The sequence below is a fragment of the Magallana gigas genome, chromosome 10 (assembly GCF_963853765.1).
Source record: "Magallana gigas chromosome 10, xbMagGiga1.1, whole genome shotgun sequence".
Lineage (NCBI taxonomy): Eukaryota > Metazoa > Mollusca > Bivalvia > Ostreida > Ostreidae > Magallana > Magallana gigas.
The window spans coordinates 26,188,222-26,215,289 of record NC_088862.1 but is presented as its reverse complement, the minus strand read 5'-3'; the positions used below and the strand labels follow the sequence as shown (position 1 = coordinate 26,215,289).

General features: G+C 33.4%; 1 protein-coding gene across 1 annotated transcript; it reads right to left on the bottom strand.

Moving 5' to 3' along the window:
- Window positions 1–1,264: 1,264 nt before the first annotated feature.
- On the bottom strand, window positions 1,265–21,767 carry LOC117683769 (uncharacterized). Its single transcript, XM_066072664.1, has 5 exons — window positions 21,561–21,767; window positions 20,254–20,451; window positions 13,912–18,202; window positions 4,075–4,305; window positions 1,265–2,850 (listed from the first exon to the last, which is right to left on the bottom strand). The coding sequence occupies exons 1-5, from the start codon at window positions 21,765–21,767 to the stop codon at window positions 1,265–1,267; spliced, it is 6,513 nt and encodes a 2,170-aa protein (XP_065928736.1).
- Window positions 21,768–27,068: the final 5,301 nt, after the last annotated feature.

Below are 27,068 nucleotides of genomic sequence, written 5' to 3'. Positions count from 1 at the left end.
AACAATCATATGATACGGTGATATTTTGCTGACACATGATGGTTTCACGTGATTTTCTCTTTAAACAATGTATTATTCACATTTTCGTTTTGTCTTTATCTCTTTTGATACTGTTCAAGCCATGTCTGTCGAACTTCCTGATTGTTTCAATCTATTGCTGAGAGCAACCCTAGATTGTTTGTCATTGATGCACATGCGCTGCTGAACGAAAAGCTGAACTACCACTTCTTTCTGTATGAACCGTCTAAAATTATTAATTTTCACAATAAATTGGATATTCTTCGATAGATAATAATACATCCTTATGCAAAGTTCATACTTGTTACTTTGCACCAAAATTGATAAAAGTTATGAGAAAATTGCAGTTACAATGGAATAATTAGAATTCATAGTGGCTCATTTTTCGTGGTATTCGTAGGTAGCCATTCCCCACGAATTTACAGCCTAAACGAAACAATTTAAGAAATATTATTCTATTTTACGAAAGGTGAAAACTGACACAAGCACGAACTCAAACCCCCGAATAAGTAATCAAAGTACTGAAGTACTGAAAGCCGGGCTCTTTTGGTGTGTCTTTAAGCATATTGTGTAGAAAAGACTGAAAATCTCTCTCTCTCTCTCTCTCTCTCTCTCTCTTTCTTTCTCTCTCTCTCTCTCTCTCTCTCTCTCTCTCTCTCTCTCTTTCATGCTTTTAATGTCGACAGAGAGTCAGAGAGCGACCAAATTTTGTAAGCGGCTATAAACAAAAATATGTCAGTCTAGTAGAAAGAAGTTCAACAGTTGCTGCCATGGATTTTGCAACAAGCGTTATAAATTCGATCCTCATTTCTTCAACGCGCAGGAAAGTAGTTCATGGAAATTCATGCGCATTGCATGTGTCTAAAATGCATAGTCTTGTTTTTAAAACACATTGTTAATAAGAAAACTAAAATAAACAATTTTCAAATTAAAAAAAAAATGCCAACACTTTTGACAAAACGTGGCTCTTTGTGTAACTACTTGGTATAACGGAAGCTTTTACTTTGACGCTGTTTAGTTTTTTGATTACTTTTGAAGTTGTGCTATTTATAGTAACATTGGCGATCTGCCTGCCTACAGCCAGGACTATGCTTTCAGCAGAGACCGGCTAAAAAACTAACAATTAACGAAAATTGACCCACACGAATTTAATTGTTTCCACAGTATGTTCATGAATATGAGCAAAAAAGTGTCCCTTTATAGTCCCCAAACATCACGAAAGGCATATGTCATTCACACGCGTGCTTTAAGGTTCGTATCTTTTAAAGATGTATGCAAACAGTTTGGAAACATCAAATAGAAGAAAAAGAACTCCAAAACAAACCAAAATGGACAACCCTGTCATACCAATTATATACGAAGAAAAACGCGGGTCTGAGGCGGAGAAAAGTTTACGTGTTTGCAACGATAAGGTATCCTTTGGTATCAGCAGATTCCTCCTCATATCTGATGTCCATTCCACCAGAGTTGATTTGTTAGCATCTTCGTAACAGTAGCAGATGCATAGGGTAGAGGTGTTTCCTACAACATATTTTGTGGTCGAATGCACATTGTATGAAACTGAACTCATAGGGACAACTGAGTCCGTCACTGTCTTGGAGACGGCAATGGTTGTTGTGGATGATTGTTGGACTGTTGTTAAATTATAGTTATATACACCTACAGTTTTTCGTGACGAGTCAATATTGAGAGTCATAGATTCATGCGAGAACGTATCGTGAGTTGTAAGAACACCAGTTGAGGAGTGTCCATTTTGAATAGTAACGTCAGTTACTGATGTTAAACTAGTTTGAGTTGTAAACTCGCTTGATGACGTTTCGATAATTTGAGTTGTAGTTTCAATTTGTGATGGAGTGCTAGCTTGGGTTGTTATAGCATTTGGTGAAGTATTGCTATATTGAATTGTGACATCATTTGGTAGCAAATTACTAAATTGAGTTGGGCTATCATTTAATGAGGTAATGCTGATATTATTTGGCGATGTATCTGTATTTTGGGTTGTGACATTAATTGCTGACATACTGTTATTTTCTGTTGCTAAACCGTTTGGTGACGTGTTGCTTATTTTGTTTGTGACATCATTTGTTGACATATAGATCAAGTCAGTTTCGACATATTTCGGTGATGCGATACCTGTTGGTGTAGTGTCATCATTTTGTAACGTGTTGCTTACATTAGGTGTCAGATCACTGGTTGACGTAAAGCTAGTTTTGGTTGTTTCATCATTTAGTGACGTATTGCTATCTTGGTAAGTGACATTATTTGACGACGTACTGCTATTTTGGGTCGTTGCATCATTTTGTGACGTATTACTGTTTAAAGTTGTCGAATCAGCTAGAGAGGCATTGGTATTACTGGTTGTGCCAATATTTTGTGACATATCGCTGTTTTTGGTTGTGACATCATTTGGTGAAGTTTTGATATATTGAGTGACATCAATAGGTATCGTGTTGCTATCTGTTGTTGTCACACCATTTGGTGACGTAATGCTGTATTGAGTTGTGGCGTCATTTGGTGACGTATTGCTGTTTTTGGTTGTAACATCATTTGATGTCGTTTGTGGCACTGTTGTTGGATTGACTACAATAGATCCGCTGTTATCACATGATTTACCAGAGAATCTACACGTTTTACAAGATACAGTCACTGGAAAGTTGTTTTCTGATAACAGGCACTGTGCTGTTGTCAAAGAGGAATCATAGCCAACTCCCAGGCACTGAATGTCGGAAGTGCATGCAGCCAAACAGGGGTCGAAACTGGATACGGTAAGAGTGGCGTAAAACGGATTGGCAATTTCATTGGTCAAGTAGTCGGTGTAATTTAGGTTGCAATCTAAAACCATTCAAATAATTGCTATCAAAACACATATAGTCATTCTGTTTAGAAAACGTCTTAAGCAAACATAAATCAATAGTTAATGTTTGACATTAGTAGGGTATTGATGACTATTGAAGAGAAATGATACCATTAAAAGGATGTCTAAAGTTTTGATAATCAGACTTGCAATAAAAATCTAATGTTATGAGAATAAAGAATGAAATGTTACTTATTTCATCAATGTGTAATATCTTTTATCAGTTACACAATGTAAGAGCTCATCTAACTGATACTTAGTGAGTTATTCAGCGCAAAATTGGAGTTCGGTGTTTCATTTTTATGATTGTTATATATCATACCCTGTTTGTTGTCCAGTAGAACGAGACACTTCAAACGAGTATGTTTGATCTACATTTTAATAAATTGTGATTTTTCACAATTTAAACAAAGTTATGGAAATTAAATGTTTATTTTAACAGATGTAGTAATTCGTCTTCTGTCAGACATAATCAGTTTTATAAAGTGAGATATATAGAATAAAAGCGTATGGATAAAAAATAATTTATAACTTGATCTATAATATACCGGTTATGCAAGCTTACAAACGCATCGCTGTTCTAGAATGTAAGTCAAAATTACTTTCAACAGACAAAAGATACACTAAAATCAATTTCAAGATACATCTATGAAGCAGATTCTCAAAAATCTTCAAGCAATGTAGAGTTATCTGTTTTTTTTAAGTTTGAAATGCATTATAAGAAGACCCAGTGTTTAAAACAAAATAAAAATCGTTACAACGATTCCAGTAGTTGTTTGAATTTTTTTCTTTAAAACAAACCGTATGCAAGATTATTCTCGTCCCGTGTTTGTTTCTCGCCCTTCTCTTTTAAAAACGACTTTGTACCATACTTGAATAGTGATATATTCCCTGTTATATATTAAGTTCCTTCGCTGAAAACGGAAGGGCGAAAAGATGTAAAAATTAAAAAAAAAACCAATTACTGTGATTTCACCAATTTTCGTTGAATACCAATTTTCGTGGATTTCGTTTTTAAGTTGATTCATGAAATTAAATGTTCATTTAAATGCAATTTCTATTAACATTTTGTATTGATGGGGTCATTGGCCATGCATTTACGTATCCTTGAAACTGTGATTTTCACTTTATCCACGAAAATTGATACCCTTGAATATTAAAGAAACCATAGTATTAGCTTTTAAACAGTATTATTTTAGTACCTATTCCACATTGTTTGTGGTAAAACGAACAGCTGGGGCAGGTCTTAGCGTTTTTGCTTTGGGCTCTTCCAGATATGGTGCATTCTGACGAGGACGAATCAAAACCAATCCCACCACATAACATGTCCACTTTACACGTGTTTTGACAATCAGCAAGAGGCAGAGTACCAGTCCAGTAGGGATTGTTAGCTTTCAATCCTGCCCCGTGATTTACAAATGTTACGGAACATGCTGTTAAAATTGAAATAATCGAAAAAATGCATAATAATTCTATATGTTTGTTAAAAACAATGTTATGAGTGATATCATACAGACAATTGACCACTTTTAGGAAAATATAGGTGGTATCAAAGAGTATTTAACAATAAATGATATATTAGAGGTTTAAATACCCTTTTTTCAATACTTTACCCTACAAATAGTTGGGGGGGGGGGGGTTTCAATCTGAATTTTTTTTTATAATTTTTAAACAAAAATTTTTTCAAAAAAAAGTCGATTGAGTCTTATTTGTGGACAATGCAATCAATCGGATACTCATGTGTAGATAATGCCGACTGTTGAGTTATTTGGGTAAGATATGCCGGTAACCTAATTATACCCGCACTTTCTAAAGAAAGTTCGGGTATGTTGTTGTTACTCTGTTCCGTCCGTCCGTCCGTCCGTCCGTCTGTCACGTTTTACTTTCTCAAACTGCTCTTACATCTTATAAACCAGCAAACTGAACTCTTGGAGTTTGATTTGGGGTATCATGTTGTTTTGTAAAAGGGTTTCAAAAATTTTCTGATAGTCCTGGGGGTCAAATAATTGGTAAAAAATGACGTTTTTTCACAAAAAACCTTCTTCCTTGAACTCCTTCTACATTTTCAACAGTAGACAAATCATCTTTTGGAATATGTTTTAGGGTATCCTATAGATGCGCAATAAGGTTTCGGAATTTTCAATTTTGTCCTGGGGGTCATTTAATGGCTGAAAAATGACGTGTTTTTTTTTTTCAAAAAATATGGTTTCAAAAACGTCATTTTTTTTGGCAGTAGCCAAATGATCTTCTAGAATATGATTGGGGGTGTCATACTGAGGTGTGATCAGGTTCCAGAATTTTTTTTTATATTAAGGGGATCAGCTGGCAACAAAAAATGACGTTTTTTTGCAAAAAAAGTATGGTTCCCAGAACTCCTCTTACAACTTGTGGAATAGCTACGTCATCTCTTAGGATATAATTGGGGCTGTCCTATAGATGTGCAATAAGGTTTTAAAAATTTCATCCAGGTAGTCAAATAGTAGCAGAAAATTGACGTTTATCACTTAAAAAAAACCCCATAGATCCAAGAGCTCCTCTTATGATTTAATGGATAGACACATCATATCTTGGGATATGATAGGGACTGTTCTATAGATGTGCAGTAAGGTTTTAAAAATTTAAATTTCATCCAGGGAGTCAAAAAGTAGCAGAAAATTGACGTTTATCACTTCAAGAAAACATAGATCCTAGAACTCCTTTCATGATTTAATGGATAGACACATCATATCTTGGGATATGATAGGAACTGTTCCATAGATGTTTATTACGGTTTTGAAAAATTAAATTTAACCCTGAGGCCCATTACCTATATACCTTTTGATGCCCTTTAAGGATCAAGAATATATATGGTTAAGGGGTGTGGATCTCAACCGTTTTTGAGATATTCGTGCACTTCCTGTTCGAGGGGCAACATGACCACCCCTGGGGCCCATGACCTACATACCGTTTGATGCCCCTTGACACAAGGAACAAGAATATATATGGTTTAAGGGTGGGGATCTCAACTGTTTTGAAGATATTAAGGGGCTTGCTGTTTGAGGGGGTCAGGACCACCCACAGGGCCCATGAACTACATAACATTTGATGCTCCTTGACATCAGAAACATGAATATATATGGTTTAGGGGTCATGATTATAACAGTTTCTGAGATATATGGTAATTTCAAATTCCTGGGGGGTGGGGATGACCCCAGGGGTCAGATCTAATAAACCCTATATATTGCCAGCAACAGTCAATATATGATTATTAAAAACCCTAAATTATTATCTTTGTCCGTCTTCAAGTTACCATTTATAATAGAGTCTACGATTCTTCCTACAAGGTTCAATGTTAGACCCCACATCCTTTGACACCACCCCCCCCCCCCCCCCGAAAAGTGGTTGTCTAACCCAAAATGAGAAAAATCAAACCAGGGTGCACAACTAGATATGCAGGCCTACCATATCCTAGAGTTTTGTACTATTCTGTTCAGCCATCTCTGAGAAACAAGTTCAGAGCGGGAAAGAAAAAGACACAGAAGAAGACGAAGAATAATAATACATGTATTAAGAACCGTACAAAAACAATAAGTCTCTAAATTTTATTCGGGAGACTTAATAATAAAGTTTAAATAGAGATAGGATCATCAAAAATCAATAATTTAAAGATAATTAACAATTTCTGATACTAAGGGGGTCAGGATGACCCCATAGGGTCAAGACATACATGCCATAATTATATGATGCGCCATGACCTAAGGAGGAATAATATCTTTGGATTAAGGTGGGGATCTCAATGGTTTTTACGATATTTCATAATTTCAGAAAGAGCACTTGGGATCATGACCTTCATACCATCTGAAATGTCTTGAACAAAGAAACAATAATATAATATGTACATGATATATGATTCAATTTAAGAACCCAGATATAGATCAATCATCTATGTTTTGTAATACTTCCTATGTATATATGCATGTATTAGTTTGTGTTTTGTTCTATACTATTCATGTTCATGACTTTAGTATGGCTTAGTCTTATTTTAAATTACATTAAAAAATTGTCAAATATATTACTTGGAACCCCCACCCCCAAACAAACTCAAATATAACCTGTTATATATAAATGATTCAAATTATAAATGTTTATACTCCACATTCTACCCCCCCCCCCCCCCCCCCATCTAACCTGGTTCTAAAGATTCAGTCTTCTTAATACATTCTTACATGTGTACAGTAGCAAATTTCAAACCATTGGTTGATTGCTTTTTTTCTCCTGATGCACATTAACATTTTGGAAATTGCTTAATTCAATTTTCCGTGGGGTCAGAACAGTCCCATAAGGTCATGACCTACATTGTATTTGATGCATTATAATACATTAAGAAAGAAATACTCCTTCCTTCCTATTATAACTCATATAAAAATGATAAGTGTCTACACTTATACTTACATGTAATACACCAATTTAATAAGAAGTTGTTTATACAGGGTCAATATGGGGTCAACTCAATAGTGCAAGTCTGACAAATGAAAATAATAACTTTTGCAACTAAAATGACAGAAACTTTACAAATGCGATAGGATAGGTAACGATGATAAGCTTATTTCAATATTAAAAGATGATGATACAGTATACTGTCAAAGGAAGATCACATTTAGAAAGTGAAAGTAGAACTTCTGTATGCTGGCATCTCATTATATTGTGCTACTGCTACTACATGTACATGCATTATGCTTACCTATATTGGTCAACATCATAATGATAATCAAATTAAAACACAATAATGAATTCCTTTAGCTGATCTTAACTAATCCTTTTCTGCATATGGAAAACACAGACATGTATGTAATGACATGTATGTATACAATCGAAGAGCTTGATAAAACTAGTACCCGCTAATGAGACCTGCAGGCCTGTGTTGTGTACGTAACTTCAGACAAGATCAGTTACTTGTAACATGCATGTATTTTTATGACCTATTCTTCAAATCCACTTGCACTATTTTATTAGGTAAATAACAGCTTTAAAGTGGTGCAGGACACCGGCATATTGTGATGTATACTTCCTATTGAGATAAACAATAAAGTATATTATATATTATTTAGATATTTGCCCCCCATATAATGTTACCTAACATTGAAGCACAATGGCTTAGGGCGTTTACATGTCTGAGCATTGGGGTCCAAGGTGTATTTTTGGTAATTTTACAATTGATATAAATGAATTTTCAGGGGGGGGGGTGGTCTGGACCCCTCACTCCCACCCCTTCTCTAAATCTGTGCACACGATGATGTACATGTAGGTACACAGAAGCAAATCTGAAACCGGCAACCGCCACGGGGTGGGGGCATAATTTAATTTTTAATTTTGTTTGTAATAATTATATAGACCATTATACTCTCTATGACATGAAATGTTAAGATTATTGATTAACTGAAAATTCACTGCAAACAGTTCAACCCCAAATTGCACATAAAGTGCTGCTCATGTGTATTATCATATGGGAAGGGATCTCATCCTTCAGTTATGAAAATTATAATTTTTAAATGTATTACGGGAGCTTGCATGTGGCCTTCATTTTTAATTAAAATGGTACAAAACAGTGTTATTTAGGGGCAAACACTTGGTGCGGGTATTACTGTCTAATGACAGCATCTAGTTTTTTATTGTTGACGGATAATGCATTCAACTTAGTTGAGTATTGTTTGTGGATACATGTTATACGGTCAACCTAATTTTGTCTTGTTTGTAGATAACCTTTGTAGTATTGTTAGTGAACATTTATTTTAATGCTGAAAATTCTGATAACCTAATGTCGTCTTGTTTATTGATAATGCCAAGAACCTAATTTTGTCTTGTTTGTGAATATTGACGACAGCCTATATGAGTCCTGTTTGCAGACACATGTATTGACTACATCCCACCTGATTGCTGTTTTTAGATATTGCCGACAACCTAATTGAATATTGTTAAACTTTATTGTTAAATCAGACATCTAACCATGTCTTGTTTATTGAAAAAAATCAACAGAAACCAAACTGGTCGATGTTTCAGGATATATGATATGATCTAATTGAGTTTTATTCATGAAAAATACCTACGATTAAAATGAACATTGCTGGTGGATAATTCCGACGATTTGATTGTGTCTTTTTTGTGGACAATGCCAACAATCTATCTAAGCTTTGTTTATAAATAAATCAGACAATCTGGCTGAGCTTTGTTTGTAGATAATGCTGACAACCTGATTATAAATCAATGATTAAAACGGTTTGTACAAAACAAACTAGCAAGATTTGACATATATTATTAAGCGTTGAAAGTTTCATTCTAAAACTACATCTTGATCCATTCAGTTATTGACCCTTTTTAAATTATGTTGACCAATACATTAACACAAATTATTCTTAGGGGGATATGATCCATAATTATCTTTGCTTAAAGTTTAGAATAAAGAATCAATCCCCTAAAATCTGCCATCACGCCCCCTTTCAAACATTTACTTCGACCCGTTAAAACAAATTTATTGTAATATTTTAGTTAAGAGCTTCTAGCATGGCCTTTATGAAAACAGTTTTAATAAGTTTTTTGTGAAGGAGACTTTCATTAGAAATAATGTCAATAAAATTATATTACATTCTTCAGTGCGAAATCCAGACTTCGCTGTTACGGCTACGAGTGGGTCATTGTATTATTTAAAGAAGAAGGGCTAGGCTTAATAAAGCGTGTGAATAGTATGCCATAGTATATGAAAGTATGTCTGAAGTGTTTATTATGGTTTTAAGTGATATCAATGAACCAAATCTAAAAAAAAAATCCCCTGTTTGGCCTGAGACCGACAAAACATCTATCAAAAAAAGATTTTTAAACACTTTTTTTTCATTTTTGGTCACAAACTAGTGTCCTTTCTGACATATATAGTCATATTGCAGATATTATTTGAAAAATAACATATGTCAGAAAGGACACTAGGATAGTTGTGCTCAATAAAGCGTGAATATGAATGTATCTAACTAACGTGCTCAGGCCTTTGTCATTCATGAGGTCAGCGGGTTAAAATTTTTGAACAACCTACCTTTACAATAGAGACAAGCACACACGATATTACATGTTTTAAAATATAAAAAAAAATATGAGTGCACAAGTATTCTAATTTCTTAAATGGGTGTGAATGTTTGATATAAATGTATTTATTGATTGTGTTTACAACAACTTGTAAAATTAATTCACTTGTATAGAAATCAGGCTTTCAAAATGGGTGTGTCGCCTGAATCCTATGAGAATTCGATGTAAAAAAAAAAACAACAAAAAAACAGATCTTGATATATTAATCCAGACAACGCCTCATTACAATGTGAAAAGTAAAAGGGGTGATAAAAAATTAAGGACCTCAAAGTTTCGAAAATCGGATGAGACAATGATATGAAGAACACCTTATAATTCATTCCGTTGCAAACAATAGGTGGCGGAGTTTGGGCGTAAATATCCGTCATTCTTTATTATTTCACATACAATTTTTTTTATACATTTAGAAAATGGTCATATTCATATCCTAAGGGCCGAAAAAAACGTATTCTCTTTTCGTTCTTTTCTGTAGTGTGATACAAAATAAAAAAGAGTTTTGATTTGCTTCTCTTTTTAAGGTTATTTTTCACTGAAAAAGATGTGTGAATAAATCATCTGATTTTTGGATTTTTTTAAACACATCTCTCCGTTCATAAACAGTTAATGAAAAAAATTCAATTATTTATCGAAGACTGATAATTGTATCTCACCTTCACAATATGGTAGTATCAGTACCAGCAAGGAGAAAATCAGGATGTTCATTCCTAATATCAAAAAACCTCTCAATACGTCTTAAGAAAATTCGTAAAAGATAAGACGATATTAGATTCTTAGACACACTATATATAGAAAAGTCATGCTATTGATCATTAATGGCTTATGTCGCATGCATGATCCTCATTAGGTTTTTAAAAGTTTACTTTTGAAAAATAATATGCAAAATGTTTTTAAAACAAAAATTTCCTGACAGAAATCTATTTTGTGACACCATTAGTCTTGTGTATCTTGGTCGTGGATCGGGTTTAGTTTTCGTATGTATCTCCAGGGAATATTCCGGAATATATGTGAACTCAATAATTATTTGTTATATACATTACGTACCTACCAATACTCTCATTATAGATAGCTGCAAGTAAAAAAAAAATCTATAGTTCTGATCTATAAATTACCTTTGAACATGTCATTAAAATGTTTAATAGCCAGACAAGATCCATAAAGAAAAAGCTTTCTATTGATCATAAATGACTTAGGTTACAGGTATCATCTTTAATAGGATTTCAAAGTTTACTTAAAGAAAAAAAAATATGTAAAATGTTTTTAAAATCAGTACTGTTTTAACTAAAATTCATTTTGTGACATACGAAGGCTTGACGTGTTATTTGGTCGTATATCTATTGTTTTTAAAGTATCTTTAGGAATATCCTGGAATAATTTTGAACGCTCAATTTTTAATCGTTAAATACACCTCGTTCGTAGTGGTTTCTTAAATAAAGATATATAGTCAGTGATATATAGTTAACTTTCAAATGCCACTGGTGGGATAACTAAAGCAGTGATCCGAGATGACAATCTCAACTGAAACTGATTATTCAGTATATCGTCTGCATGCATTTTTTTGTTGCAGCTGATTTAGTTTGTTTTCGGCTTTCGCATGTATGCAGTTGTTTCTTGATCTTTCCAATTTAGAGTGTATTAAATGTCAACTGAAGCCCCAACCGCACATACATACATAAGGATTTTTATTAATAAAAGAGGGTGGGGGGGTATGCGTCGTAACCCCTTTTTGAAATAAAAATTGATCTTTGTGCCGCTTTCAACTATACGAAATCACTGAACTCAGATTTAAGCCTGTTTTATTAAATTGATTCCCCCACTCCTCCCTAAAGCAAAGTCCCCGTTTTACGGGCATACAATTTATTCATCTAGACGTAGAGTTGCCACTACAACATACTGATGGTTTACACAATAATACACCAGGTTCATTACAAATATATCGGTGTATAAATGTGTGCAATCTAAAAGCGTGACTGCATGCATTTGTATTGGTATATATCAAACCAAAGCTTATCTTAATTTTAAATCTTATTCAATGTATCTGTCCAATGCATAATGAAGTCGTCCTATACAACATTTCCTCCATGATATTAATTAGTCAATCTGCGTTCTTAGGTGTGCAATAGTGTGTCTACTGTGACTATTCAAATTGCAAGTTAGTTATATGTCTTTGAAGAAAGGACTTTTGTAGCCAATATGTCACAATTGCGAACCAAATGTTATATTTCACTGTCTTATATGATACATATAAGTATGGAAATAAAGCTGAAAAAAAAAGTCATCACACGTTCGATGTTCATATATGTATTGTTTTAAAAGTTTATGCGTAGCATTGGTCAAAATGCAAACAAAAGATATACATCGTTTATCTATATATATATATATATAGTCTCAGGTAGTCTGTAATCAGATTGATAGTTGGATGGATAGTAGATAAGAAATATTCAGGTAAAAAAAAAAATGAATTCAGTTCAAAGTAAAAATCAAAATTCTTTTGTTCTAATGCGATTGTTTATATATATAGGTGAACAAAATATTAAACGAACCATGCCTAAAATACAAACTATTATAAACTATTATAAAATTTAAACCCATGCAAAATTAACATTACCATTTTGCTTGATCAGCACAAAAATTAAAAATGTTAACTAAAGCCGAGAAAACATGAAAATATGTATAATTTCTCGTGCGTATATGCAGATATACATGTGTAAATAACTAGATAGACAACAGGCAAATTGACAGGTTTTTCTTGCAATCTTAACAAACTAATCACATAATTCCCCTATTCATTATAAATTTCTTAAGCTTAAACTTATGAGTTTACTCTTCAAAAGATAATCAATCAGTTTGAAGATATAAGGCAGATCAGATGTCATTCGGTAATTCATCAACTTCTCAAACGTGCCCTTAAACGTATTATTCATTATAACGAGAGGGATGAGGTTTGCATCGGTTGAGGATAGATGAAACAATTCTAGATACATCAAATAAAAGTAATAAAACTCCAAAACCAATCAAAAACGCGACCCCTGACATCCCGATTACGTAAGAAGAAAACCGCGGGTCTGTGGCGGTTTTCAGCTTCCTTGTTTGCGACGACAATGTATCTTTTGAGATTAAAAGATTCCGCCGCATATCCAAAGTCCATTCCTCCAAAGTTGGTTTGTTAGCGTCTTCGTAACAATGGCATGTGCACATAGAAGATGTGTTTTTTATAACAGATTCTGAGGTTGAATACACATTGTGTGAAACTGAACTCATAGGGTCATTCAAAGTAGCCACACTCTTTGAGTCGGTCATGACAGTTGTAGATGTTTGCTGTAATGCTGTTAAGTTATATACACCCACAGTTATTGGTGGTGTGTTATTAGGAGTCGTAGTTTCAAGCTTGAACGAGTCTTGAGTTGTTAAAACCACAGTTGTTGGGTGTTCATTTTCAGCTGGTGAGTAATGATTTTGGATTGGTAAATCAATTGATGAATTCTCAGTGTTTTGAGTTGTTATATAAAGTGATGTTTCGTTATTCTTGGTTGAGACACTATTAGATGACGTTTTGCTATCTTGAGTTGTGAAATCTTTCGGTGCTCTATTGCTATATAAGGTTGTGACATCATTTGATGACGTGTTGTTAGCTTGGGTTGTGACATAATTTGAGGATGATTTGCCGTCCTGAGTTGTTATATCATTAGGTGACGTACTACCGCTATGGGCTGTGACTTCATTTGTTGATGCATTGGTATTTTGAGGTTGGACATTTTTTTCTGACAGAGTGCTAACTTGGATTGTGAAATCCTTTGTTGACATTCTGCTATATTGGGTTGTGACTTCATTAAGTGATGCATGGCTGTCTTGGATTGTTACACCAGTTTGCGAGGTATTGCTTATTTTAGTTGTTACATCCTTTGGTGACGCATTGTTATCTATGGTAGTTGTACCATTTGGGTTCGTTTTGCTTTCTGCTGTTGTGACATCATTTGATGACAGAATGTTGTTCTGGGTTGTTACATTAATTTGCAACGTATTGCTCATTGTAGTTGATACATCATTTGGTGAGGTATCGTTATCTATTGTAGTGGCACCATTTGGTAACGTATTGCTTTCTGTTCTAGTGATATCATTTGATGACACAATGTTGTTTTGGGTAGTGACATCATTTGATGTCTTAGTTATGTTCTGAGTTGTGACATCATTTGATGTCAAAATAATGTTCTGGGTTGTGACATCATTTGATGACACAATGTTGTTCTGGGTTGTGATATCATTTGATGTCTTAGTTATGTTCTGAGTTGTGACATCATTTGATGTCAAAATAATGTTCTTGGTTGTGACATCATTTGATGACAAAACGTTGTTCTGGGTTGTTATATCATTGTGCGACGTATTGCTTATTATGGTTGATACATCATTTGGTGACGTATTGTTATGAACTGTAGTAGCACCATTTGGGGACGCATTGCTTTCTGTTGTAGTGACATTTGATGACACAGTGTTGTTCTTGGTTGTGACATCATTTGATGTCTCAATGTTGTTCTGAATTGATACACCAGTTTGCGACGTATTGCTCATTATGGTCGTTACATCATTTGGTGACGCATTGTTATCTATTGTAGTGGTACCATTTGGGTACGTATTGCTTTCTGCTGTAGTGACATCATTTGATGGCAGAAATTTGTTCTGGGTTGTGCCATCATTGTGCAACGTATTGCTAATTATAGTTGATACATCATTTGGTGAGGTATCGTTATGTATTGTAGTGGCACCATTTAGCGACGTATTGCTTTCTGTTCTAGTGACCTCATTTGATGACACAATGTTGTTTTGGGTTGTGACATCATTTGATGTCTCAGTTATGTTCCGAGTTGTGACATCATTTGATGTCAAAATAATGTTCTGGGTTGTGACATCATTTGATGACAAAACGTTGTTCTGGGTTGTTATATCATTGTGCGACGTATTGCTTATTATGGTTGATACATCATTTGGTGACGTTTTGTTATGTACTGTAGTAGCACCATTTGGGGACGCATCGCTTTCTGTTGTAGTGACATTTGATGACACAATGTTGTTCTTGGTTGTGACATCATTTGATGTCTCAATGTTGTTCTGGATTGTTACACCAGTTTGCAAGGTATTGCTCATTATGGTTGTTACATCATTTGGTGGCGCATTGTTATCTATTGAAGTGTCACCATTTAGTGACGTATTGCTTTCCGCTGTAGTGATATCATTTGATGACAGAATGGCGTTCTGGGTTGTGCCATCATTGTGCAACGTATTGCTAATTATTGTTGATACATCATTTGTTGAGGTATCGTTATGTATTGTAGTGGCACCGTTTGGTATCGCGCTGCTTTCTGCTTTAGTGACATCATTTGATGACACAATGTTGTATTGGGTAGTGACATCATTTGATGACACAATGTTGTTCTGGGTTGTGATATCATTTGATGTCTCAGTTATGTTCTGAGTTGTGACATCATTTGATGTCAAAATAATGTTCTGGGTTGTGACATCATTTGAATACACAACGTTGTTCTGGGTTGTTATATCATTGTGCGACATATTGCTTATTATGGTTGATACATCATTTGGTGACGTATTGTCTTGAATTGTAGTGGAACCATTTTGTGACGTACTGATTTCTGTTAAAGTGATGTCATTTGATGACATATTGTTGTTCTGCGTTGTGACATCATTTGATAAAACAATGTTGTTCTGGATTGTGACATCATTTGATGTCTCAATGTTTTTCTTGGTTGTGACATCATTTGATGACACAATATTGTTCAGGGGTGTAACATCATTTGATGACACAATGTTGTTCTGGGTTTTTACTTCGTTTAATGACACAATGTTGTTCTGGGTTGTGACATCATTTGATGACAGAATGTTGTTCAGGATAGTAACATCATTTGATGACATAATGTTGTTCTTGGTTGTAAAATCATTTGATGACAAAATGTTTTTTTGCGTTGTTACATCATTTGATGTCTCAATGTTGTTCTGGGTTGTGAAATCATTTGATGACACAGTGTTGTTCTGGGTTGTGACACCATTTGATGTCTCAATGTTGTTCTTGGTTGTTACACCAATGTGCGACGTATTGCTAATTATGGTTGATACATCATTCGGTGAGGTATTATTATGAATTGCAGTGGCACCATTTGGCGAGGTATTGCTTTCTGTTGAAGTGACATCATATGATGACATAATGTTATTCTGGGTTGTGAAATCATATGATGTCATTTTCCTGTTCTGGGTTGTTACATCATTGTGCGACGTATTGCTTATTTGGGTTGAAAAATCATTTGGTGAGTTATCTATTGTAGTGGCACCTTTTAGTGACTTATTGCTTTCTGTTGTAATTCCAGTACTGGATGACACAATGTTGATCTGGTTTGTGACATCATTTGATGACATAATGTTGTTCTTGGTTGTGACATCATTTGACGTCTCAATGTTGCTCTGGGTTGTAACATTATTGTGTGACGTTTTACTTATTATGGATGATACATCATTTGGTGAGGTATCGTTATGTATTGTAGTGGCACCATTTTGAGACGTATTGCTTTCTGTTCTAGTGACATCATTTGATGACACAATGTTGTTCAGGGTTGTGACATCATTTGATGACACAATGTTGTTCAGAGTTGTGACATCATTTGATGACACAATGTTGTTCTTGGTTGTGACATCATTGTGCAACATATTGCTTATTATGGTTGATACATCATTTGGTGAGGTATTGTTTTGAATTGTAGTGGCACCATTTGGGGACGAATTGCTTTCTGTTGTAGTGACATCATTTGATGACATTATGTTGTTCTTGGTTATAACATCATATGATGACACAATGTTGTTCTGGGTTGTTTCATTATTGTGCAACGTACTGCTTATTAGGGATGATAAATCATTTGGTGAGGTATCGTTTTCTATTGTAGTGGCACCATCTGGGGACGCATTGCTTTCTGTTGAAGTGACATCATTTGATGACACAATGTTGTTCTGGGTTGTGACATCATTTGATGACACAATGTTGTTCAGGGTTGTGACATCATTTGATGACACAATGTTGTTCTGGGTTGGGATAATATTTGATGACAGAATGTTGTTCTTGTTTGTTACATCACTGTGCAACGTATTGCTAATAATGGTTGATACACTATTTAGTGAGGAATTGGTATGTATTGTAGTGGTTCCATTTGGGGACGTATCGATTTTTGTTGTACTGAAAGTATTTGACACAATGTTGTTCTGGGTTGTTACATCATTTGATGACATAATGTTGTTCTGCGTTGTTACATCGTTGTGCGTCGTATTTCTAATTGTGGTATCTACAACATTTTGTGACGTATTGGTATCTTTTGAAGTGGTTCCATTTTGGGACATATCGAGTTCTGTAGTAGTGACATCATTTGATGACAGAATGTTATTCTGGGTTGTGACATCATTGTGCAACGTACTGCTAATTAGGGTTGATAAATCAAATGGTGACGTATTGTTTTCTACTGTAGTGGCACCATTTAGGGACGTATTGCTCTCAACTGTAGTGAAACCATTTGAGGACATAATGTTTCTCCGGGTTGTAACATCATTTGATGACATAAAGTTGTTCTGAGCTGTTGCATCATTCTGTGACGTATTGCTAATAAGGGTTGATACATCATTTGGTGAGGTATCGTTATCTATTGTTGTGGCACCATTTGGGAACGTATTGCTTTCTGTTGTAGTGACATCATTTGATGACAGAATGTTGTTCTTGGTTGTGACTTCTTTTGATGATACCATGTTGTTCTGGGTTGCGAAATCATTTGAAGACAAAATGTTGTTCTGGGTTGTGACTTCATTTGATGACAGAATGTTGTTTTGAGTTGTTACGTTATTATCTGACGTACTGCTAATTATAGTTGATACAGTGATATGGTTGTTATGCATTGTTGTGGCACCATTTGGTGACGTATTGCTTTCTGTTGTAGTGACACCATTTGATGACAAAATGTTGCTCTGGGTTGTGACACCATTTGATGACTCAATGTTGTTTTGGTTTGTGACATCATTTGATGTCGTTGGTGGCATTGTTGTCGGATTGACTACATTAGACCCGCTGCTATTACAGAATTTACCGAAGAATCTGCACGTGTTACACGACCCAGGCCCTGGGACGTTTTTCTCCGATAAACGACACTGACCAGTTGTCAAAGAAGAATCATAGGATAGACCGAGACACTGGTAGTCAGAGGTACAAGATGCCAAACAAAGATCCAAGCTTGATGCAGTCAAAGTTTTGTAGACAAATTCGGCCATTACATCGACCAAAAATTCAGTGTACTGTAGGCTGCAACCTGAAACCATTTAACAGATAGCTTGATTTAGTTTGATTGTCCCTATATACATAACGCAAAATAAGACTTTCCCATAGTTCAATGATATACATTAATGCGATGTTCATCAAAAGTTGAGCCAATTGCCTTTCATGACGTCAATGGAGAATTAAATATTGAAATGATTTGTTTGTTTTGATTTTCAGACACTTCGTAGAATTGTCAAGCCGACCAGAAAGTATTGGAAATTGTAATTATGACATCACAAAAAACCTGCCATCAACACTGCTCAGAAATAAAGAAATTCGCGATTGTTTTCCTTACGTGCACCTTAAAGTACAGTAAAAATTATATCAGGATATCCCTATGACATCAACATTAGAATAAAGAAAGACAATTCTATTATCCACCATTTGATGTGGTTTTGATGAGGTAAACGGTTTGAAGCATAACTGAAAATATTCATTATGTTATTCAGAGCCTAACAGGGGATTGGTATCAAACCTTAATAATTGGTTTAGCTCTACTTCCCTGTCTAGAGCCCTATCAAGCTGGACATATTCATTGAGTATTTTATTCTACACTCATTTTGTAAGATATACCGGTAGTCATTTAATTCTCTTCAGACATATTTAAGGAATGAATTCAATATTTATTTGTTTTATGCGATATTATTACTTATTAGGTTAGTTACTGACTCACTACGGAAATATATTGGGTAGATCAATCTCATAGATGGCGAGGCAAGGAGGAGCCTTCTATGAGATTAATCAACCCAATATATTTCCGTAGTGAGTCAGTAACTAACCTAATAAGTGTTTTGTTTACTCGAGGACTATCAAGCGACATATTTATTCACAAATAGCAATGATCTTCGCAAAGCCATGTACAAGATGATTTACATCTCGTCCAATTAAACTCATTTAAACTCTTCAAAATTTTCAATCTCACCTTTCAAATACTCTTTCAAAATCTTTGCTTCACCCATGTTTACTTACAATGTTTTGTTGCTATTCAATTTTAAATGTTTTCTCCCTTTCCTCTACAGAGATATGAGCAAATATCGACGCTGCCATTTTGTTCTGCTCCAGACAAAACAATGTGACGTCAATATTCTAAGGGCAACTACTCTAATTTTAAAGAATTTCAAAGGGCAACTACTCCAAATACTTTAAGAACTTAACGCATGCAGTTTATGTATAAAATACTATGAAATGTCGAAATAAGTAAGCGAAGCGTCGACCAATGACGACCATATTGCCTAATATTATTTCTCACAGAACAAATATAGAGATATATGAGGCAATTACGTGCTATGTTTAAACCAATGAAAATGTGACATTTCAGTCCAAGGGAAAACAAAAAATGGTTTGGGGCAGTTTATGCTTTATGAAAACCGAAGCGGTTAATAAAAAAGCGTAAACTGTTTCAAACCATTTTATATCGTATAAAACTAATAAATATTGAATTCATTGCTTATAATTTAATTTGTTTTACTCTTTATTGTAGATAAAAACGATCGTTTGAGTCTTTTAAAATGACGTAAAATTGTACAAAATGCAAGCGTAACGTTAGGCGTATTGATACGTTTTTTACTTTAGTCTTACTATGACGTAGGCAACATTCTTTATACGATATAAAATAATTTTGTAGCCAATCAGAGAGCGCGTTACAACCAAAATTAAATTATTCATTTTTAAATGTTGAGGTACAATTTCATACTGAAATGACGTGTAAACGAAATTACTTTTTATAATAATCTTAAATAAATAGCAATCTTACGAGAGCTTCTTTTAAACCGTTTACTTGTTAACACACGGTTAAATGGTTTAAACATTATTCAAAAATAAAATCCGTACATGTATACGTAGCTGATGATTTAAAAGGTTAAAATAGATAGATAGATAGATAGATAGATAGATAGATAGATAGATAGATAGATAGATAGATAGATACCTGTTCCGCATTGCTTGTGGTAGAAAGAACAGGTGAAACATCTCCTGGCGTTTCTGCTTTGTGATCTCCCACTTTTTGAGCATGCTGATGAGGACGAATCAAATCCAATTCCGCCGCATAATATGTCCACTTTACAAAAGTTTTGGCAATCAGCCAGAGAGAGAGAACCGGTCCAATAGGGAAGGAGTGACTCTGTCTCTGTTCCATGATTTACAAATGGCATTGTACATCCTGTTTAAATTAATGAAAAAATATACCTCTTCTGATGTATAATTTCATGTTTATTTATCAGTTTTTATTATATGATTATATTAAAACTATCAACCAAAGATGTAAATACATTGTAACAATACATGCTTCGATTTTTTTTTTAATTATAATATCCGAATTTCTTTAACTGGCTTCGGTTTAAAAAGTAAATTAAGAGGATAATGGATGAATGATACGTTAATTCGTGAGAAATTTTTATCAAATGTGTTGTACCATTTGGTGACATATTATTTTCTGTTGCAGTGACATCATTTGATGACTCAATGTTGTTTCGGGTTGTGACATCATTTGATGACATAATATTCTGGGTCGTTACATCATTATGCAACGTATTGCTAATTTCGGTTGATATATAATTTGGAGACGCATTGTTATCTATTATAGTGGCACCATTTGGGGACGTAATGCTTCCTTTTGTAGTGACATCATTTGTTGATACAATGTTGTTCAGGTTTGTAACATCATTCGAAGTTGTTGGTGGCATTGTTGTCGGATTTACTACAATAGACCCGCTGCTATAACAGGATTTACCGAAGAATCTGCACGTGTTACACGACCCAGGCCCTGGGAGGTTTTTCTCCGATATACTACACTGACCAGTTGTCAAAGAAGAATCATAGGTTAGACCGAGGCACTGGTAGTCAGAGGTACAGGAAGCCATACAAAGATCTAAGCTGGATACAGTCAAAGTTATGTAGACAGGATCGGCCATTACATCGACTAAAGATTCAGTGTACTGCAGGGTGCAACCTGAAACCATTTAAATACATGTTGTAAAACTGATAGCTTGATTTAGTTTGATTGTCCCTATATACATAACATAGATTCAGACTTCCCAAGGGTTCAAAAATATACATCAATGGGATGTTTATCAAAGGTTGAATTAATGGCCTTTCATGACTTCAATGGAGAATAAAATAATGAAAGGATTTGTTCGTCCTTATTTACTCATTTTGGATATATATATATATATATATATATATATATATATATATATATATATATATATATATATATATATATATATATATATATACCTGTTCCACATTGCTTGTGGTAGAAAGAACAGGTAAAACATCCCCTGGCGTTTCTGCTTTGAGATCTCCCACTTTTTGAGCATGCTGATGAGGACGAATCAAATCCAACCCCGCTACATGATATGTCCACTGCACATGAGTTTTGGCAATCAGCCAGAGAGAGAGAACCGGTCCAGTAGGAAAGGGCTGCCTGTGCTTCTGTGCCATGATTTACAAATGTTATTCTACAACCTATTAAGATTAAAATTTATGAGAAAATATATCTGTTACGATGTATAATACATGTTTATTAAAAAGTGTTTAAATTATAATCTTATTTTAACTATCAGCCGTAGATGTAAAAACATTGTAGTAGTACATGCTATATACTTTAGTAAGACTTTTCCATTCAACATTACAACTTTCAAAGTTTCTTTTTCCTTAATTTTGAAATATTATATATCAGAATTTTTTTGACGGGCTTCGGTTTAAAAAGAAAATTTTAAGGAAAGTGGATCAACAACTTAGCCATCATATCTCTTTAAAATTCTTAAATATGATTGAAGAGCTACATTGTTCAAACTATCATTTAGAAAAGAAACAAAAACCTGTATACTAGTATTCAAGTTTGAAATATGACAAGCTTATCTTTAAAGAAGATTGATGTGCTAGCGCTGTAGTCATCATAAAACACAGAAGAAGATCTCTAAAACATTGGTTAAAATTTCTGAATCAATTATCAAACAATAGGAAGGCACTAAACCTATTTATGATTTAATCAATACAAATGTCCAATGTATTATTCCAAACTCAATCATTCGATGGAATTCAAAAATTGGCATGAGAGGCTACTCCGAACTAATTTTACAGGATATTTTCAAAGTTTGTTTCAAAGTTACAACTGATACTACTGTAAAGTGGCTTCAATATAGAACTCTACATAGAATTCTTCCTGTAAAATTGTATCTAAAAAAGATAAAAATAGTTGATAATGATACATGTTCTTTTTGTAATAATGAAGTAGAAACTATTGAACATGTTTTCACATCCTGTTCCTTTGTTTTAGATTTATGGAGTAGTTTAAGTATGCATATATATTATGCTGTTTCAAAAAGAATTGGCTTTAATGAGTATAACATATTATTTGGAGAGACTCCTCTTTCTAATTCTAACTTAGTCATCAACTTTTTGATCCTGTATACAAAACAATATATTTTTCAATGTCTGTACAACAAAAAAGTTCCAATATTTGCAGGTCTACTTTGTCACTTAAACCTTAGATATGAAATTGAAAAATGTGTTGCTATCAGAAACTCTTCTTATATATGATAAACATAATGATAGATGGTTTGAATGGAAAAATCTTTTTCTTAATATTTAACTTCAAGAGCTTTATTCATTTCAGTTTATGCAAAATTGTATCAACTTGAATAGTTTTCTAGATTTATGAGATCATGACTTGTATGTATGTGTGTATGAATGTGTTATATGTATTATAAAATGAAAAACTGTAAATAAACAAAAAATAGGAAGGCATACTGGAGTACTGGAATTGTACTGGAATTGTGCTGGAGTGGGGTCTTAATTTAGAATAATTGTGAATCTAGAGTGGGCTTCACATCGGCAATGACATAGCTGATTGACTGTGCATTAATCATTATGTATCTACTGTAATTCAAATTTCGAGTTAAAAATTTTCAAGAATCATTGGTACTGTTTTGTAGTAATCGCATCTTCTCGCGCAAGGTCGAAAACAGATCCGAGGTTGTTTTCCGAGCTCGAGGGTAGTTAAGATAAAGCAAGTTATTTCTTATAATATTTAAAATAACTTTAAGACCTAAGCTACTGTTATTTTTTGACATTTACAATAAAACTTCATGTGAAGATGATAAAACGAAATTCAAATGGTACAGTTTATCTACAGTAGTACAGTATTCCCAGAATCCCCTACTATGGAGTCGAGCATGCGTACTCCAGTGAAAAAGACTAACGTAGTTTCTAGCGCTCGACAGCACTAGCCAATATGTTGCTCTATCTTTATACGATTCTCTTCTTTCTTAGAAGATTAATATAATGTTTAATTGGTCACTAACATCCAGCACATTTAAACAAGAGTTAAAGAGCCTGCAAATACAAAACTGATATATTGTTAGCAGTGACATTAGTTCCTTAGATCACCGAGTAAATAAGTACGAAATTCTCTAAATCCTAATAAACCTGAATTGTGGATAATTCTAACAGTCTAATTGATACAGATCTGCTGCTTTAATTATAGTCTTGAAAAATAAAATCGGATGGACAACCTGGGAACTAAACTGTCCTATGGTTAAAAGTAAAAAAAAAAATAAAGTTAAAAAATAACAGTGCATATAAACTTTCGTTAGTATTAGACTGAGTTATCTTGTATCTGCACAAACACTCTGTAAGATATTAACCCCATTAATTTTATCAGACAATTAACTGCTGATACCGTTGCTTTTTTGCTTCAGATTTCTTTTACACTAACTAACAACTTCGGAAAATAAATTGGTGTGTATTTCAATTCTTCATACAATTTACTATTCATATCGTGAGTAAGGTAACTCAGTCCAAATCTAGCGCAATTTTTCGTTCACCCTAAATTGAAGGGGTTTTTTTTACTATTCGAGGCACTGAAGGCACTGTAGATCCTAAATCTTTCATCCATTTTTGTTTTAAATCGGGAGCTAAAGAGTTGCGTTTATAATTCATGTCGATAGTCTTATATACAAATACACTAACGGTAAATTGAATCCAAAAGTTGAACAACGTCTGTTTGAGAAAAGCCTAATCTGATATTTTTGACACGTTCTTCTAAAACCAATCCAAAACTTATCTTAGACATTTTTTATTTGTTGATACGAAAAAAACTAGCAAGATCTAAAGCGGTTTTTTTTTCACCCATTTAGTTAAAACTTATCATAATCTATAAATACCACCACTCTCTTTAGATAAATGAGAACATAAGTTTGTAGACTAAAGTAAAATGTTATATTTTGTATCAAACAAAATAAAGAGGAAACTCAAACCTGACTACATTTCTCAAAGCCATTATTTGCAAAAAAATTGAGATTTGTGTAAATGTAACCAGAAAAGGACGTTAATTTGTATTTCATTTTTTAAAAATACAAACTGTTTTATTATATTCGATGTTTTGAACAAAACTTTAGAAAATGAACAGTATTAATACATTTTCTTACCTTTACAATATGATAGCATCAGCACCACCGAGAGTAAAATCGAGATTTTCATTCTAAGCAATATGTCTTTCAAAAAATTTGATGAAATTAAGACGGTAAAAAATTCCAAGAACCAAATTATATAGGAAAACCATGCTATTGATTATTAATAGGTAAGATTTCAAGTATTATCTTTATTAAGTTCTTAAAAGTTTACTTAAAGAAAAAATAATATCTGAAATGTTTGAAAAACAATGCTGCGTTGACAGAAATCCATTTTGTGACACCATTAGGCTTGTGTATTTTGTTCCAGATCGGTTTTGGTTTTGTAAGTATCTCCAGGGAATATTCCGGAATATATGTAAACTTTCAATATTAGCTAAAAACACTATGTATGTACAAATAGTACGATAATATATACCTAATCATTCATATAAAAGATCCATAGTTTTCAAAATATCTTAGAACATATCTCAAGAAAATATGTTTTAGACAAGATGACGTTAGATGCATTTTTCAGAATTCTTCTATATAGAAAAGTCAATATATTGATCACTTAGAGGTAAGATTGCATGTATCATCTTTATCTAGTTTTTAAAACAATAGCTCTGACGGACATCTATTTTGTGACACTATTAGGCTTGTTTATTTTGGTTGTGGATCGGTTTTGGTTTTGTAAGTATCTCCAGGGAACATTCCGGAATGTATGTTAACTTTCAATATTTGATATATACATTGTGTACGTACCAATATTTAAATTATAAATAGCTTCAAATAAAGCAAAAATCTATTATGTTTGTTTAAAAAATGAAAAATATAAAAACAATGGGTAACAGAGAAGAGGGCGGTAGATTATATTCTCAGACTCATTCTATATACAAAAGTCAATTTATTGATCATTAATGAGATAGGCTGCATGTATCATCTTTATCGTGTTTGAAATGTTTACTTAAAAAAATTAAATTGTAAAATGTTTTCAAAAGAATGTTACAGAAATCTGTTTTTTGTCACCATTAGGATTAAAAAGTGTATTTTGTTTTAGGAACAGTTTTGGTTTGTCTGAGTATCTCCATTAAATATTATAGACTATTTGTGAAATTTTCCATTTTTTTTAAATACACCATTGTGTGCCAACATTTAATTTAGTTTATTTTCATTATTTTTTACAATATTGAAAACAGTATATACTGCTTGTCTACATTTACATGTACGCTCATATAATTCTTTAATACATACATGATATAGTTAGTATAGTAAATAAATTTATACGTATAAATGTCTTTTAAATAATAAAATGCTTTTGTTGGTTGTTCATGCGTGGCGCATTGCAGGTAAAAAATGCATAGCTCACGTTAAAGGATTTGGTATTTTTTTTTCTGCTATGATTACAAAAAATTTGTCGTAAAAAGCAAGTAAAATACTTTATAATACTATCTTCGTACTATTTCAAATCTACGAACATCTGTGTGTTAGATAAATGATTCAGAATCGAAAAAAACCAACCGTCTTTTTTATAAATTTGAGTCTGACATAAGCATGATTATTTCGTGCAAACCGTAATTTCTTTTCCTTTTTTTTTCCATTTGTACATCTCGGAAAGCTTCTACCAATCGATAAACGGGGCGTGTTGATATTAGTATCAGTTTCATAAAGCTATGACTTATTATCTATTTCGTTGAGATATAGAGGCAATGAGATAGTTCTTTTAAGTTTTTTTTTTTTTTTTTGACATACTGTAGATTCTTAATGATATACGAGAAATAAATATTCTCAAAAAAAAAAAATAAAATAAATAAAAATGTCTCTCAAATTGTATAATCTCGCTCTTTGGACATCCGTAAAATATTATGAAAATTGGACGTTCGCGATTTTATGTTCTTGCGATTTGATGGAAAACTGCTGATTTGTATATTTAAGTACAAATGAAAATCAAAGTACTGAAGAACTGACGGGAGTTGATTTTGTCGATGTTTATTTATTTTAAAATCAATGATATATTATTTTGCATGACAAGTACATGTAGTTTCTAATTTGTATTTGAATTATGCACATTTTTATAATATGAATTTTTGGACTTTTTCGACAAGAATGTCGAGAAACCCCCATATGAATCATGTTAATTAATTTTTAAAGATAACATTAATTCAATCAAACCATGTATCAGAAATAGAAATATTTCTCGAAAATTGTATTGATCTAAGCAATATTGAACTCTGGTCTCGTTAAACCAAACGCTTGACTGACACCGTAAATCTCCGACAAGCAAGAGAGACTCTCTGCTTGTCGGGTATTTACGGAGACAGCCGGGCGTCGAGTTGAACGAGACAATATT

What these genes read in the sequence shown, in the direction of transcription:
- LOC117683769 (XM_066072664.1), bottom strand. Translation starts at nt 21,767, where the DNA reads ATGGCACAGAAGCACAGGCAGCCCTTTCCTACTGGACCGGTTCTCTCT. An exon ending in AAGCAAAACGAACCCAAATG is followed by an intron (nt 4,306 to 13,911) that starts GTACAACTACCA and finishes CAATTTTAACAG; the next exon opens with CATGTTCCGTAACATTTGTA. An exon ending in CCACAAACAATGTGGAATAG is followed by an intron (nt 2,851 to 4,074) that starts GTACTAAAATAA and finishes GAATGGTTTTAG; the next exon opens with ATTGCAACCTAAATTACACC.